We start from the raw sequence: 17,427 nt of genomic DNA on the forward strand, positions 1-17,427 counted from the left end.
CAACCTTATAAGCATATAACGACCAATCAAAGGTCGAATTTTTCGTTTTGACAAGGCTTGACTATTTTCAATAGTACAATAGTGTGAATAATAAAATTACAATTATATTATTTTGGGAAGAATCTTATAAGATTTTCCAATCTATTGCTGCAAGAACGAAGGAAATCCATCGAATACTAACCGATTTATTAGCATTTGAAATTGGACATATTTTTCACTTTTTTCGGTTTTAGATTTTCATATCACATCCCTATGTAGCAAAACTTCCTGAGAGAAGTATTCTACTTCAAAAATATCGAAATATTTGTCGTTTCGATCATCGTTATCGATCCCCACTGTCACGGTAATGACACTTTGATATTTCCATATAAGTGTTGTTTGTATTACAAAGAGCCTCATAGCCTGAATGATATGTTAGTTTTTTCTTTCTTTCTATTGTGGTTGGTTGCGGGTTACGTAAACACGGCACGCAGATGGTATGGTGGAGAATTTTTTTTTTCTTCATCTATATGGTGGGGATTGTTGAGAGGCGTTCGTGAAGAAGCATCGATATCAGATCGATAAACCGCTTTCTTTCGATTATTGGGAACGATCCATGATATCGATTTATACCTGCTGCCGCAATCAAGTGAGAGTTTCTGCTTTATTTACATATTGTTTCAAACATTTGCAAGTGATATATTTGTTGATATTCCGAATATTCAATATCATTCGGAATGGCGTTATCTTCGAATGCAAGCAGAGAGTGTTGGCGAGCTCGAAGAAGCATGTCTGTCATGCATTATCCGGTTACCGAAAGAGTAAGCCACCGGTGTGAACGGCCCCAAGTTTATTAGTTTGACACAGCAAATGGAAACTTTCTTCTTACTTTTTTCAAGAGCGTATCTCATCAGTTATTTAGGATTGGGCGATCTTCAGGAAAAGATCGATCTCAAGGATCGATTTGCATAAAAAATCGGAGCTGCAGGATCGATCTCTTCCAACACATTTTTGCGGCGCTGTGAAATTCATACCAACCGATTGTAACTGAAATTTGTGATGTTATAAGATCGTCGATGGTTGTAACGCACAAAAAAAAATGGAATGGATTATTTTGTCAAGCCTTAGACAATGATAGGGAAATGTACTCAAAATATAACATTAACATGTTTTATTTACGATACCTTGGAGCGTTTGTGGCGTTTGTTTTGTAAACCCTGTAGGAATCAAGCTAACAATTGTTTTGTTCGTTTACAGATTTAAAATTTAAAAAGATATAACAAAAAATTTAATAAAAAATAAACAGCTGGCCCAAAAGTTTGCAGACAATGATCCCATAAATGCCAACCGTGCCATCCGTTTGGCATTTAACCGGTATCGGTTTTTAGTGGTTGCACCAGTTCTGGAAAACAGCCTCTCGGATGGTACAGATGTTACCATCTTGCTGAGGTATTCTCGAGCTATTGGATAGAGTGTTGGATACTCGCTTCTAATTGATGCCTAGATTGCCAAAGGGTTGGAATCAAGACTTACGACTTTTTGGTGTAAAAAATTTCGTAGTTCCCCTGAGATACCTCCAGGGGTATCAGGCTCATGGTTCAAAGATGATTCGTGCACCTTGAAGTTCAATAATTACGATCTTATTAACTGACGTCGCCAATATCGAGAAATTTTTTTTATTGCTTATCATTTGGTGGTGAAAATTCCATAAATTGTTCGACCCGGCTTTCGGTGCAAACGATGAAATTTTATTAGGATTAGTCGTTGAGTTTTTGTTTGCAATTTGAACCATATCGGATACGTTTTTAAGCACCTTTGCATGAGCTAACGGACAGAGATAGAGGGTTTTAAAACGGGGATCTAACAGCGTCGCAATAGAAAATGTATCTACGAATTCTATATCCTTGAATTTTCGCTCATATTGTGCCTGAAACATCGTTTTCAATTGTCTGACTGGCTCGGTAGTAGGACTCATTGAGTCGATATTCTGGAATAATATTTTTCGATAGCTATTACTTAAATTAAATTCTGAAGAGCACTCTTCATCCTACCCTTTTCATGTTCTTTAACAACGGGATCACCTTCCCTGAAAGGGAAACAGTTTCACCTTCCAGCTCAGTTATCGTATGAGCCACAGGTTGCAGTAAATCGCGCCCCTCAGTAGCCGCCGCCAGTTCTGAGCCGGTTAACATTTGAACGGAAGTATACCGCAAAAGTATTAAACTAACCTTATCTGCAAGCTTAATGAAGCGTTCCAGCATCGCGTAGTTGCTGCCCCACCTGGTAGGCTCATCCTTGATTAGCTTTAATATGTCGGCATCGGAGCTAACCTCTTTGAGCTGCAGGGCGCGAATCTCATCCGCAGCATTGATGGATTTCTTGAAAAAAGCTACGATGGACCGTATTTTCGTCAGAAGAATTTCAAATAGAGGCGATTGGTCAATAGCAACAGTGGTGATGCGACTCAAGCTGTGGTCGACACATATAACATGTCTCGCATCTCCAAAAACATTTTTTGCAGCAGACACGATGTTGGCTCCCCCATCCGTAACTATAACGGATACCTGCAAAAATTTAAAACAACATATCGTTATAAAATTTCGTTTCATTATCAAAAGTGCTTTACTTTGTCCAGATCAATGTTCCATTCAACACAAACGTTCCGTAGCATTCCTGCTATATACTCCTTTGTGTGCGCTTGATCAAGTGGGTGGGCAGTTAGGGCCATCGATTTCAATTCAGCTTCGTCTAAATAGTGTGCCGTTACACCTAGGTAACTCTGATTGTTTCCAGTATCAGTCCAGATATCTGCGGTCAAGGAACACGATTCAACCTTGGAAAGAGCAGTTTTCACCACACCACTTAAAATTTCGAACTTTGCATCAATCATCTCCGTGACTTTTTTCCTTCACGGAAGCTTGTACAAAGAAATTGTCACTTTGCAGAAGTGGACAAATCCATCACGTTCGACTGTTCGCAAAGGAAGATTGTCTCTGGCAATCATGAATATTAACGCTTCATCGATTTCAGCAGTTCTTCCTCCATGCTCTGAAAAAATACCATTGTGAGCCACTATTCTCATCACTGTTCTGACCGTATATTATTTGTTTCCTTTAAAACATAACGCGCCGAGTCCGTCGCAGAAACCGTGCCAATACAGTTTGTATGGCGACGATTTCTGCGACGAATTCGGCGCGTTTTGTTTAAAAAGAAACAGATAATAGTTTGTATAATATATGACTAACCTTAGTATTTCATCACTCGTGAGAACGAATCTTGGATGGTTTGACATCCAGGTCTAATTTCATGGCTAGCACCAGTAGCTCGCTTCGGTTTTGAAACAACATTTTTCATCGGAACCATCGAGCTCGATTCTTCTTTTTCCTGATTTTTCCTCACCGTGCTTAGCTGAGGATGATGTCGGTTGAGGTGATTCCAGAGGTTTCTGGTGTTTCCACTCGTCATAACTTCCAAGCGGCATGTTTTGCACACACCTGATTTAGATTTCTTGACGAAATATGTCCAAACGTCGCTTCGCGGAGCCATAGTTTCAATAAAAACAACTTTCACAGCAATACCACAACAGAGCTTCAGAAAATGAAATGAAATTACAACAAACAATCCCGTAGATGAGAAGCGCAAAACGTCACAATTTTGTTTATCGTTCGTGGAATGTTACACAAGGTCAATATGACATATACAGGTGGGAAAGAGACATTTGTCTGTGTTAGTAACAGCAAAACACACGTACTTTTGGGTTGTAACGTACATCTCTGTCAATGAGCGAATGCCATTAGAAATGGTAGTTCCCATTTTTCAATTGGTCATGAAGGCATTTTCATCCGAAAAACTGCTGCACGCTAAAAAAAATTTTCAAGAGATCGACAAGGTCGGATCGAAAAAATAACGATCTTTTCGATCTTTTTTTAAAGCTAAAAAATCGATCCAAAAAATCGAAAATCGGAGTGAAAAAGATCGATTTTTTGAAGATCGATCCAAGATCGAACAATCCTACAGTTATTAACACAGGATCTCCCGCTGAAGGATGAGGGCTTTGATTTTGAACAGGAGGTTGCCTGTAAAAATGAACTGATTCGAAAGCGCTACGTTGCTTTTGGACCAGCAAACTCATAACGATAAGCGATCGTAACACTTTAGACTGCTTGAACCCGATTTAAAATAAGAAGTTAAAGTTAAAGTAAAATTGATATACTCTAGAGAGATTCGACTAGTTTCGACATAGAAACAAATAAAAATGTTCCAAAAAAATTCCTTTTCCCTTTGTGTGCCTATATAAGTCATGTACAGATCACAGATCACGGATGGGTTTCTTTTGCCGTTTGTGATGCTACCCGTTCAGCACGAAGTCCAGCTGCACCCTGCTATTACCAATATTTGTTTTCTCCTGCTCCAAATCTATGGACAGTGGGCATCATACTAGGAGTTGAGGAATTTTCGATTCGAAGATTTGACGCTGTTTCGTAGTTAACTATGATTTATTGTTGGTGAGAGGAGCTCTGCGATTAACGGTCGATGATGTATTACAGTGAGCGATGTTTGTCATAGAGGCTTGGAATTCCTCTCGAATGACGAGTCTGAAAACAGTCTGGTTCAACAAGAGTGGGGTGCAGTGATTGGTCTCGCGCCATCCAATCTTTTGAACTAGAACTGACCTATCCGAGGGAGCCTTGAAAGAACAGCAGCAGCGGCTCCAATGATCTTTCCGCTCAATTTGCGCCAATTTTGATCTATATCAACATCTGTACTGCCGTTCCAATCATAGTAGTCCCATGTTCTACACAAACCTTATGCAAGCTGGGACAGCTATGCTTGGAACGGCAGTGTAGCTACAATGTTTGCCAATTGTCTGTGATATCTCTCGCGCACTACTTCATTCCGCAACATATTGGCATCAATGTCCATGGTAGCTCAGAAACCTAGCTTCTGCTTACCTTCAATCGCTTTCGATTCGCGGTTTTCGACGATATTACAAAGCAAGACTTTATGGTCAGAAGAGATAGACCACGGCACCTTATTATTACCCTTTTAGAAATTTACCGTTCGCATCCCGACTGGACGATTATGAACACTTTGCCTAGTTTTATGTCCTTGTTTTGTGATTTTTCTAGCTTTTGGACAAATATTGAAACACATTTTTAATTTACTTATGTTGAAATCTCGTCGGTGAGCATGGCAAAAAAAAATTTGTATGCGATTGTTTAGGCATTTTAGTAATCAACTTAGTAATGTGTCTTGCTCGATATGCATATTTGCATATTTATAATTTTTAAGCTATGAATGCATGAAGCTTTGCCAGTTTTTCTACTCAGTAGGTATCTTAGCTTTATTATCCGAGAAATAAGTAGTAACCGGCGCAAAGCACCGTGTCTCTGCGCGCATGCGTCGGTGAAGGGAATAGAGTGGTCGTGCGTCCTCTATAGATTTTCGGTGTATGGTGACTTCCGTTATGTACTAAATCATTTCTATCAAGACTGCCCGCCCGTTGGTTTTATTCCAGCACGTTGCAATTCAGAGTAGGTTTCGTTCGTTATCGTAATAAATTTATTAATCGCGAAAAATGGAATCAATCGCGACAAAATATCGTAATTATTCGCAATAAATATAAGGATTATACGCGATGTATACCTTTTCAAGAGCCGCATCCAGTTGACTGCGTTTACTTTCTTACAGGTATTCGGGTTTTTAATAAAATAACGTGGTTCCCTGTGCAACTTCTTTAGCCCAGATTCCTCACGGAGGAGCAACTACGAAATGTGCGGTCGTTCAAGCTCAAGCTCAGTAGGTATCCTAGTTTATTTATTCGTGAAGTAAAAAATAATCGGCGCCAAACACCGTGTCCCTGTGCGTATGCGTCGGTAAGACGAAATAGAGCGATCGCGCATAATGCTCCGGTGCAAACGCGTCTTCGGCCCTGATGAACTTTGCTCATCTATGGTTTTTCGGTGTCTTGTGACTTCCGAGGTGTACTAAATCAGTTATTTGAAGTCTGCCCGCCCGTTGGTTCTATTCCGGCACGTTGCGACACGTAGTGGGTTTCGTTCGTTCGATGAATATCGTAATAGTATAGTTTTTCGCGACAAAAAAAAAAACAAATTAAAATAATCGCGACAAAATATCGTAATTCGCAATAAAAATCGGGATTATATTGTTTGGTGTGATACAAATTGTTACGATTTGTAGGTTGCCGAACATAACTAAAAACTTCGATTCTCCTGTATGCAGCGATCGTGGCGCGGTTTTATTTATATCGTCTCCTGGTGGCCGGTTGCCCAGAGACCGAGAAGTAACCATATCGGGCGCGAATTTGTGTCGAAAAGATCGCACCATCAACCTCGATGGATCCAGATCAATTCCTTTCCAGTAACACTAATTCCTTCCTTTGATACTTGTGGATGATGCAGAGGACTCCTCGGTCTCTAGTAGCAACAAGTATTGAACTAACACTCCCGATATCCTTTCCTCTATTGATCTGCATTGGGCGTGGCCAGCTACGTTATTGACCAGTTAAATAGACATATCTTTAAAACTATTAAATCGAATTTGATGAAATTTTCACAGCAAATGCATCCTTAGTTGTTGTTTATAAAAATAGTTTTTTGGAGAAAAACTATTTTTTTTAAATAGTAACTATTTTAAACAATATATTGAAAAACTATGTTCTGGGGCACTGAAAAATATGAAAAAAATCACAAACATTTCTGACAAAATTTCGAAACTCTACTGAAAATTTCGAGTTGGTGTTATTTTTGTTCAAAAGGTATCGGCTTTCAAAATTGGTGTCGCAACGCATTTTCAAGCGAGAAGCGAGCGAGCAGTACTATTATTGACAATCCCAATTGTAAATTTAGTTTGATAGGAATGCTTTTTAGCCGCAAAATGGTCAAAATAGTCCTAGTCTGTTACCCAACTTAATTATTAAGACAGTATACTTTTTGCCGTAAGTCTACCTGCACACTTTACTAAAATACAATGCAAAATTTAGTTAAGGAACAACCGTACAGAACGCACCAGTGGGGTGAGATCGCACATACTGTTTCTTTTAGTCATTATGGTGCACTTTTTGGGATGAGAACTGAAGGAAGCTGGGTTTAGGAGCGTTTTTCGCTTGAATTTGCGTTGCGGTACTAACTTTGAAAGTCCATATCTTTTGAACTAAAAATAACACCAACTCGAAACTTTCAGTAGAGTTTCGAAATTTTGTCAGAAATGTTTGGGATTTTTTTCATATTTTTCAGCGCCCCAGAACATAGTTTTTCAATATATTGTTTTAAATAGTTATTATTGAAAAACTATTTTTCCAAAAAAAAAAAAAAAAAAATTTCATAAACTACAAATAAGGATGCATCTGCTGTGTAGATTTCATCAAATTCGATGCAATAAATGTTTTTTTTTTCTTCATCTATAATTTATTTGACACGGCACAAATACATATAAATAAATGTTTTAAAGATATGTCTATTTAAATAGAATATTGACCTTAATTTCAAATGACCATCACGGCTCCAAAACATACTCAAATTTAATAAAAATTGGAAAATCATCTTTCGGAATGAAACTCTTAAAGTTTTTAATACTTATTTGAAAAAATTAGACACCGCGATTTTGAGTGATCCGTTTCACGATTTTTGACCCTATGAAAAGTTTACTATACTAAAAATAAAAACATTAACTTTTTTGTGTTAAGAGATAGAAGAATAGTTTATTCAGCAAAGTTGTAGAAGATTCAACAATATGAAACTTCGTTGAACAAATGAAAATCCTATCTTTTTTCGGTACAAAGTTATAAAGTATATTACATGGAACTTACTTAAAAGTTAATTTTTTGTACTTCACTTTTGTTGGTTGCATTCTACATGAAAGTGTTGTTCGAAGGAATTGTAAGGGCACACAAAACACACATTTTGTCAAAAACTATGTATCCCCAGAACTTTTCCTTACAAAGCTATATCATATTTTGGCTCATTTTTTCAATAACTTCAAGAACGTATAGATTAAAAAGGGGCAAGTGGAGTCATGATGTCAATACTTTTCCTTGAAGTTAAGCTGAAGTACTATAAACTCCTTCAGGTTCCATTTATCCCAATCGCCTGGTTAGAGCAGTTCATAATAGATTAGCTGATCCCACAAATTTTCCCTTGTTGATCCTGAGCGTTGATGTCGATGCATAATGTAAACCATTTGTAGTCGCTAATTCTTCATTTTCAAACGTTTTGTGCCATTCTGGGACGTTCTTTATCTTCCGAAGTTTCCTCTTCAAAACCACACAAAAACTTTTGCACGATCAGAATGTTTACCAAAAACATTAAATAAAATACTCGTTGTGCTCGCAGAAAACATGATACACTTGTTGCTTACACCACAGCCGAGCAAAACAAGAGTGGTGATTGGTGAATCACTCTAGTGAGAATACACAGAAATACATCGTGAAGCGCACTGCTGAGATAAATTGGATAGCATTCACAGAGCAAACATGATATAGGACGGTTAGATTTTTTTTCAGTTTCGCTGCCCTCATTTGTTTTTCTCCGCGGATTTTTAACGTGGATTTTTGAATTAACCATTTCATTACCGCGTTAGTTCAAAAATCTTCCCGGTTGGAAATCATAAACGTCTTTTAGGAAAACACATTGTAAATAAACCTCCGCCTAGCGAAAAATCCGGAATAATCGCAAAAGAGGACAATTTTAATGCAAATAATACTGGTCGTGGAATGTCTGGGCTTTTTCTGAATCCTTCCTTGGTGGTTTATTTTCGCTGTTTTTTTTTAGCTAACGCAGTTTTCACGCGGATTTTTGAATAACGAGGTTTTTGTTTACCTATTTTGTACCTCCCGCTTAAAAAATCTAACCGTATGCTTAAGAGACATTTAGTAAAGCACTGTTGTGAGCTCTGTTGTGAATTCATTAAGCGTAATGTCCTTTCGTTGAGCTTGAGCTTGAGCTTGAGCTTGATTGATCACCACCGGTTGCCACTTCGTTACTGATCAGGATCGATTGGAGTTGTAAATCGAATTTAGTGATTCCTGCTTGGGATTTAGCTTTTCGATGTGCATCTCCAATAACCCCTGCATGCTGATCAGTACCGACGCCTGCCGGTCCAGAACGTAGATCAAAGGAAGGAAGGAAAGGGGTGTTAGTTCGATACTTGTTGTTACAAGAGGCCGGATATACTCCTGCACACTCCACAAGCACCACGGGTATAGAAATTTTGTGTTAGTTGTTTGTCGCGTTTCTTCTCTACATACGATAAAACTCTTGGCGGTATTTATGGGCCCTCGTCCACTAAGATATTTTTCGCGAACCTATCTTCTATGTATCTAAGACGTTTTGTTTCATTGATTTTAGGAGTACGACGGAAATAACGAGCTTTGTACTAATAGAGGAACTGACCGACCCTTCCAATTTTGAACCCGACGTGCACGCACTTTCCCGAGGTTAGTGGTGCGATCTTCGATATATGAACTCACGAAAGCGCGCCAGGTGCCAACATGTTTGAAACCTCATCATATTTGCAGTGACGGGATACAAGCGAATCGTGGAGGTTAAGTAATTTCGGTTACCTTACGTATCGTACGACTCTACGCGTTTCGGCTCATGAACACCTTAATTTACCCATTCACGAATCAACGAGTAGCTTTATTTCGTAAGACGTTAAGCTTTATTCGGAAACTGTAAGCCGACCGCAATTTTAGAGGATATAAGATCTACAACGCGTTTTTCTCTTGTAATATAATTTGGAATGAGCTAAGTATCCTAATAAACTCAAAAACTGGCAAATTTACATGCATCCAAAGCCCTTAAAATTCAAAAACAAAAAATTGCATCCAACAAGATTTAAACATTATTGAATAAAAAAAAAATCAAGTGTATCAACATTTGTCCAAAAGCTAGGAAAATCATAAAAATAATAGGGTCAAATATGGTCAAATGACCGTAACCGATCAGAACTCTTCATGACAGACGAAGCACTTAGATATTTGTCGCGTGTGAATGATAGATGATCAAACTCTATTGTAAAACTATCAATTCGATCTTGTGAAAGTTAGCGGTTTCAAAGATTTATAGTAGCATATGAATATAGTAAAACCTACGACACGCTGAACCGCATCCGAGCCGATCTCCGCTTTTCAACCACATCAAGAAGTTCAATTTTCTACCCCATGAAAACCAAAAAAATCTGTATTATTTCCAGAAAATCTGCAATCTGCATGCAGATATCTGTATGAAAAATACGCAAGAAATCTGTATAAAAGCAGACAAATCTATATATGTGGCATCACTGGTCACAACTGAAATGATCTGCTATAATTTAGAACCAAACTGCATCGCCCGAAGGCAAACAAAGCCACCAATAGCTGTCAAACGCAAGTGCGCGACGTCACCGTGCGATGGTCTATTTGCTGAGCACACATTCTCATGTCAGCCTACTGCAACTTGCAAGTTGATGCAACGTAAAAAAAATCATGAACACATGAACGCGCTACCCAACACACACAGCAAGTGATCGAGAGAGAAAGAATCAGAAAATCGGCACCTTCTTCGAAGGCAGAAAATAACAAGAGGGTTGTGTGCAAAGCCACGACCGCAAGGTTGAAGTAGAATACTTATACAAGAAAGAAAACCCGGCTGCTTGCGTGTCAGTCATTTTTTCTAGTAAATAAACGTTCACCAATCAGATCAATCGAATTTTGCGCTTCAACAAGGATTGACCTTTTTCAATAATATAAGAAGTTGCTTGTCATGGTTGGGGCTCGACAATTTTAAAATTTTGAGATGAAATTTTTTCGGATGTCATGCTCATGACTGAAGGAAAAGATAATTCAGTACGTTTTGAGACACGAAGATGAAGTAAAATTTATAACTTTTACAAATTTAAAAATGTAAATTAACTCATTAGAAAATATTAACTCTTCAATCAAGTTTTTATTTCATCCTGAAAAGGACAATTTGTTGTTCATTTTAGTATTGGATAAGATGCCGATCACATCTTTGCGTTATCACTGACAGTGCGAACAAAGTATTCCTTGTGATAAAATAAACAGTGAAAAGCTGATTGAACACTCAAAACTAGACGGCTCACGTGTTGTCAAAATGAGTCAACTTTTCATTGAATGCATTTACTAGTGCCCACTATCGCACAGAGACTGCATTTCACTAAAGTGCCTCACTGCATCACCCGCTATCGATGCTGAGATCCGCTGCAACTAGTTCGCTATCCATAGCCATGCGACAGTTGTGGCCGCTATATGCTGCCATTGGTATCGACTGTCCCTGCATCAGCTGGCCCAGCTGCTATCGTTGCTGGAATCCGCTGCAACTAGTGCGCTATCCATTGCTACGCCACAGCTGTGGCCGCTTTCCGCCATCGCTGGTATCCACTGCACTACTAGTGCTGCTGCTAAGGGAGGACGACTGCTGTTGTCGCTATCTAGAACTATTATGAGCGGCTTCGGCTGAAACAGGCTCTTATATAGGCCAAATAGCATGTTTCATATTGCAAGATATATGATTCTGTCGACCGTGCTTGGGAAGCAATTATATAACGACCAATCAGAGGTCGAATTTTTCGTTTTGACAAGGCTTGACTATTGTCAATAGTATAATAGTGTGAATAATAAAATTACAATTATCTTCTTTTGGGAAGAATCTTAGAAAATTTCCCAATCTATTGCTGCAAACCGATTTATTAGCATTTGAAATTGGACATATTTTTCACTTTTTTCGGTTTTAGATTTTCATTTCACATCCCTATGTAGCCGAACTTCCTGAGAGAAGTATTCTACTTCAAAAAACAAATTCTCTCTCGCTCACATGCCGTTCAAATCGAATGGAAGAAAAGCTGTGTGCGTTAACATAGGTAGTCACAATTTTACTCTGATCCCGTTTCAAACACGACGTGAAATATCACCAAAACCAATGCTTAGCTTCTGTTTCCTGTCTCTCCAGTTGCATTTTGCGAGCCAGCAGCAGGAACCACAAATGCAAGAAAGCTTTGCACTTCGCTGCGCGCAAAGCTCAGCGGAAGATAAAAAAAACACACAAACCCAATCGATGTCAGTTGAGAGGACGTGTTGAACCTAATTCCTTCTTTACGGTTTCCACTCTCTTTTCACTAACACTACCGTTCACTTGGTAAAAATCAAAACGTACACGAATGGCGAACTATATCTTCTGTGCCAATTTACACTGCATAATCACTCTCATTTTTTATCTTCTAATTTTCACTCCACTCTAGCTAATTTGTATCTTACACACGCGACACCCGATATACTTGAAAATTTACAACCTTTCATGACCTCTAGTGCGAAAATACACGTGAATTTTATTAGAAATTTACGGACCGATTCAATGTACGTTTGTTTTATTGGCCATGTTGCCAGTCCTCTCCCAATATGTACATATTTGTTACCACTAAAAACATTTACCTGCCAAATTTTGTTTCATTTGGTTGATTAGTTCTCGAGATGTGCACAAATTTGTGTTTCATCCAACTATTATGGACATATTAGTTACCCCTTAAAACATCCACATGCCAAATTCGGTTTCATTTGCTTGGTTTGTTCTTGAGTTGTGCAGAAATTTATGTTTCATTTGTATGGGACCCCTCCCTTCCAGAAGAGGGAGGGGTCTCAAACTATCATAGGAACCTTTATCGGCACCAAAAACCCCTACATACAAATTTTCACGTCGATTGGTTCGGTAGTTTTCGGGCTTATATGGATCAGACAGACAGACAGACTTGACTGCATTTTTATATGTAAAGATTACAACATCAATATTTTAGAACCTAAAGAGTGAATATACATTTATTGGATTGAAGCGTTCATGTAAATCTATTTTTACAAATAAAAAATTGAATGAGAAAGGCTGGGTCTGACCGCTAGGTGGATTAATTTAGGTTTTTTACCATTGTAAGCCTCTTATCTCCGATACGCAGCATGGATTCATGCCAAAGCGTTCAACAACAATGAATCTTCTAACGTTCACCTCATTTGCAATGGATGTTATGTCTGAAGGGCACCAAACCGACGCTATATACACTGATTTGTCAGCAGCCTTCGATGAAATTAACCACAACATTACCATTGAAAAACTTGACCGAATGGGATATGACGGAAACATTTTACGCTGGCTTCAACCGTATCTTGCGGATCGCCACATCATGGTAAAAATTGGAGACAGCCTTGGTGCTACATTCCGATTCGAAACTCGACCTTCTGTCTATTATACACTTCTGTTTATTATAGACTTCGCAGCCAACTGTTAAGTGCACAGGACAATTGCGGGGCCAGCGCCACGATCCTTCCAACACTAACAGTCTCTCCCGAGCCAAGACTCGAACCTACGACTTGTTAGGCCAGCATCGCACCTCGAGACCAGCTGGGAGGCTGGAGACAACAGATCGCAAAAATTTCATGCTTCTTCCGGAATCCCACAAGGTAGTCACTTCGGGCCTTTAATCTTCATCCCCTCCTTCAACGATGTGAACTGCATTCTCAGTCGCCCCAGAATATCTTTTGCCGACGACATGAAAATTTACGCCAAAGTGAGGTGCTCAGAGGATGCTCTCTATCTACAACATCAGTTGGAAAATTTTGCTAAATGGTGTGACATCAATAGGATGACTCTAACTAAGCGTAATGTCCTTTCGTGTGCGAAAACTCACACCAGTTCATTAGCCCCTGGAGAGAGATTCAGATCCCACCGCGATGATTTTTCGCAAGCTCCTTAGACCTACACAAATCGCAGCACTATTTAATCAAGCGCGTCGGTTTTGCTCACCAGTGGGAGTGCAGATGTTTTCGCTGTGAAAGATCTTCTCCTACACGCTAGTAATTCTCTAAGGAAAAACTGCAAGCCTCGTGACTATGGATAGTTAAAAAACGCCAACTCTTCTAAAATGCTACGAATCAATACTAATTTCTAATACTGATTCTGATTACCGTTTACGGTGCACCGTTTTCCTAAAACATTTTTAACCGCATTTGAATTTTATGTAGGTTGCTTCTCTGGCTGCGTTGTCTCGCTTCGGTAAACCGATTCACCCACATCTTCAACAGCTGTATTTGAATTTTCATTATGCTTTTGACCATAGCTAACTAACACAGAGAATCCATAGTGAAAATTTTCTGGATATCTTAAACCCGGTGACGGAATCGTTAACTTTGAACCAACAATTAGGTTGTTTAGCACTGTCAGTTTTTATACCATCTGAAAGATCTGCATTTTATTGGTGAAACGTGATTTAAAAAAAAATCTATCGTTGTTGCTTTTTTAGTCACGATTTAAAACTGCTCGAAATCACTACAATGACAGTTCGCCTATATACCAAATGTCATTGTGGCGATTTAAAGCAAATTTCTATTCTTCGTTTAAAAATCGAAGGATAATGGTATAAATTTTTAAAAAAACACGTTGTGCTCCGGATATAACACTCTTTCAGATGATTCATAAAAATCGGAAATCCGTGAATAGCTAAACAACCCAATTGTGAGATTCGGTCTAAAAACTCATAAAATTCTTCAGCTTCGGAACATATCCCCAGGAAACCGGAAGAAGAGGCGCCGACTGACTTGAAATAGATAAGTAGATAAGTTACTGAATCTTTTGGTGCTAAAACTATCGAAATCGGATGAAAATTGCAAAGGTTACAAGAGTTTTGAAGTGAGGTTAAAGCGGTTAGAACAGACTGGGCAGTCTTGAGGATTCTTTTTTCAGGATTCCTTACGTGTTCGTCATCGTGTTAATGTCTTTGTGGATTCTAAACTACATTGTTTTTTGCGTGTGCTGACTGGGACAGAAAAAGTTTAGTTCTGATGTAGCCCACAAAACGGACAGCTAAAGAGTAATAGTGTCCTGGTTTAGCTAAACCGCAACAAACGGAACTGAGCAGAGATTGATTCTCGGATTGAAGGGCGGTATAGCTAAAAAAAATCACAAGAAAGTTGTATGCAAAGCCACGACCGCAAGGTTGAAGTAGAATACTTTTACAAGAAAGATAACCCGGTTGCTTGCGTGTCAGTCATTTTTTTCTAGTAAATAAACGTTGACCGTTCATTGGCAGTATTGTTATTTCTTTTTGTCTGATATTCTGAATGAAGTTCATTGAATATTTTTAAATTTTGTGCAAATGAGAAGTTGAGGTGCTGCCGAATTGTAATATGCACATTTAATACGACATCATTAAACGGGAACGGAACAAAGGCTACGGTTATGCAGAACGCGAATGCCGGCGCGATGCGATTCGCCTTACCGTGGTGAAATGTACAGCTCTTTTTAAGGCGAAGTAGGGCTATACATTTCAACAGATTTCTTCTTGCCGAATCGCATCGCGCCGTTATTTGCGTTCTGCATGACCGTAGCCAAACACTAAGCGACGCAAACACGTAATAATAATCAGAGTATGCATGTAGATGAAGATAATTAACTTTGGATTATAGCGCCAAACGAGAAAATATTAACTCTTCAAATAATCATTTGTGTTCTTCAAATTTCAGTTGTTCAATTTAATATCCGATGAAATGTTTGTTTATTTATTTATTATCTGATGAAGCTCTTATATAGGCCAAATGATGCATTCCCAATTTACTAGGTCCATAACTCTGCCGACCGTGCTTGGGAAAGCGCGGTATAACGACTAATCAGAGGTTGAATTTTGTGTTTTGACAAGGCTTAAGAGTTTTCAATAGTACAATAGTTCGAATGATAAAACTACAATTTCATCCATCCATCGAAAACTAACCGATTTATTAGAATTTGGAATTTTTCTCATTTTTTTCAGTTTTAGATTTTCATTTCACATCCCTATGTAGCCGAACTTCCTGAGAGAAGTATTCTACTTCAAAATTAAATCTTTACAATTCATTTGTTGTCCTTGTAAGGACAATTGTTCAATTTATCATACGATGTAGTGTTTATCTTACATCTCTGTGTTACCTCGATAGTGAGAACTAAGGCGCACGGTCGACACAATGAGAAAGGTGTTTTCACATTGAAAACTAGACACGGCTTTACTGGAGGAAGTGTTGGCAAATGCATCTACCGCTAATACCACCGCTATCATACGAAAGCGCGTCGTTTCATGTGGGGAATATCAAGAACGAGAAATGACGCGCGTCTAAGCATTACCCGAACTGTTTCGCCGTGCTGCTCCCATTTACCTTTACATCGGCCTCAGGGAAGTACCGGCTGAATCTGCATCTACCGCTGAGGCTGTCACTATACTGCTATTGGTACCAAAAGCTATTAACTCTTCAAATAAGTGTGTTATTTGTTCTCAAAAGAACAATTGTTCAATTCAAAATCGGATTTACGCAATCGTATCTCTGTATTATTACCGACAATAATATTCTTCTGAACAAAATGATACAACTTTCCCATTAGGTCTCTGCCATAATAGACGCGAAAAGCGACGCGAACCGTTTCGCTCGGCTGTAGGTTAATGTACAGCCATCAGTAAAGCTGTGCATAAACCTACGGCCGAGCGAATCGGTTCGCGCCGCTTTTCGCGTCTACTATGGCAGAGGCCTTAGAGAAAGTTGCTGGCTGATGTATTCACTTCATGCAAGCCTGCTGCTGATGCTTCCCGCTACCACGCTGAAACAGCATTTTAGTGAAGGGAGTGTCGCTGCATCAGCTGACCCTGCTACTATCGATGCTGATATACCCGCTGCAACTGCAACGCTATCCGTAGCCATGCCACAGTTGTGGCCGCCATTGGTACCCGCTGTACCTGCTTCTGCTGGCCCTGCTGCTATCGATGGTGAGATCCGCTGAAACTGCTACGCTTATCCGCAGCCATGCCACAGTTGTGGCCGCTATCCGCTATCGATGGTACCCACTGCTCGCTCCCGCTGCTGCTAAGGGATGACTGCTGTCGTCGCTGTTCAGAACTACTATGAGCGGCTTCGACTAAAACAGGCTCTTATATAGGGATGAAAATAGGAATGAATTATTTTACGTACGGGGTGGAATGATATAACTTGAAAAATATGTGTGACTTTATTCCGGCTCAGAGCGATCATTTGATAAGCTCCACCTCTTTTTTCAGTTTTTAAAGTTTTTCCTCAGTTTCGTAGCACGGATGCACAAAAATGATTTCTTGTCGAGCCGGACCGATAGCACTCTCATTGAAGCAACAAAATAACATGTTTTGTGTCGTGTTGTGCAGCTTGGTTGAAGAAAATGTTCCCGTCTCCATGTCGCATGTAAGCAGATTATTGCGTTCAGTAGATAGTGTATCCAGCGAATAAACACCGATGGTGCTCTCACACACGCAACGGTTTTAACCCTTATCTTATTGCGGTTTGTAACATCAAGCGATTTCGTTCGCTCGCTGTTGCGTGTTGCATCATGTTGCAACTTGGCAGCTGGGAGACGACGAAATTCTGTTTATGCTGATTGATTGAATCGACTTCATACTAGCTCT

At 39.2% G+C, this 17,427-nt stretch overlaps 2 protein-coding genes across 4 annotated transcripts in view; one reads left to right on the forward strand and one right to left on the reverse strand.

Moving 5' to 3' along the window:
- The window catches only part of LOC129730225 (neuronal acetylcholine receptor subunit alpha-7-like), a 365,219-nt gene that overhangs the window by 299,705 nt on the left and 48,087 nt on the right, over window positions 1-17,427 (forward strand). The window lies entirely within an intron of this gene.
- LOC129730226 (E3 SUMO-protein ligase ZBED1-like) lies at window positions 1,555-3,023 on the reverse strand. Its single transcript, XM_055689381.1, has 3 exons — window positions 2,606-3,023; window positions 2,031-2,543; window positions 1,555-1,966 (listed from the first exon to the last, which is right to left on the reverse strand). The coding sequence occupies exons 1-3, from the start codon at window positions 2,867-2,869 to the stop codon at window positions 1,571-1,573; spliced, it is 1,173 nt and encodes a 390-aa protein (XP_055545356.1). The 5' UTR covers window positions 2,870-3,023; the 3' UTR covers window positions 1,555-1,570.

This window comes from Wyeomyia smithii, chromosome 3 (assembly GCF_029784165.1).
Source record: "Wyeomyia smithii strain HCP4-BCI-WySm-NY-G18 chromosome 3, ASM2978416v1, whole genome shotgun sequence".
Classification (NCBI taxonomy): domain Eukaryota; kingdom Metazoa; phylum Arthropoda; class Insecta; order Diptera; family Culicidae; genus Wyeomyia; species Wyeomyia smithii.

Coding starts and splice junctions, on each gene's coding strand:
- LOC129730226 (XM_055689381.1), bottom strand. CDS start 2,869: ATGATTGATGCAAAGTTCGAAATTTTAAGTGGTGTGGTGAAAACTGCT. Junction 2,544..2,605: donor GGAACATTGATCTGGACAAA/GTAAAGCACTTT, acceptor AAATTTTTGCAG/GTATCCGTTATAGTTACGGA. Junction 1,967..2,030: donor TGTTAAAGAACATGAAAAGG/GTAGGATGAAGA, acceptor ATATTATTCCAG/AATATCGACTCAATGAGTCC.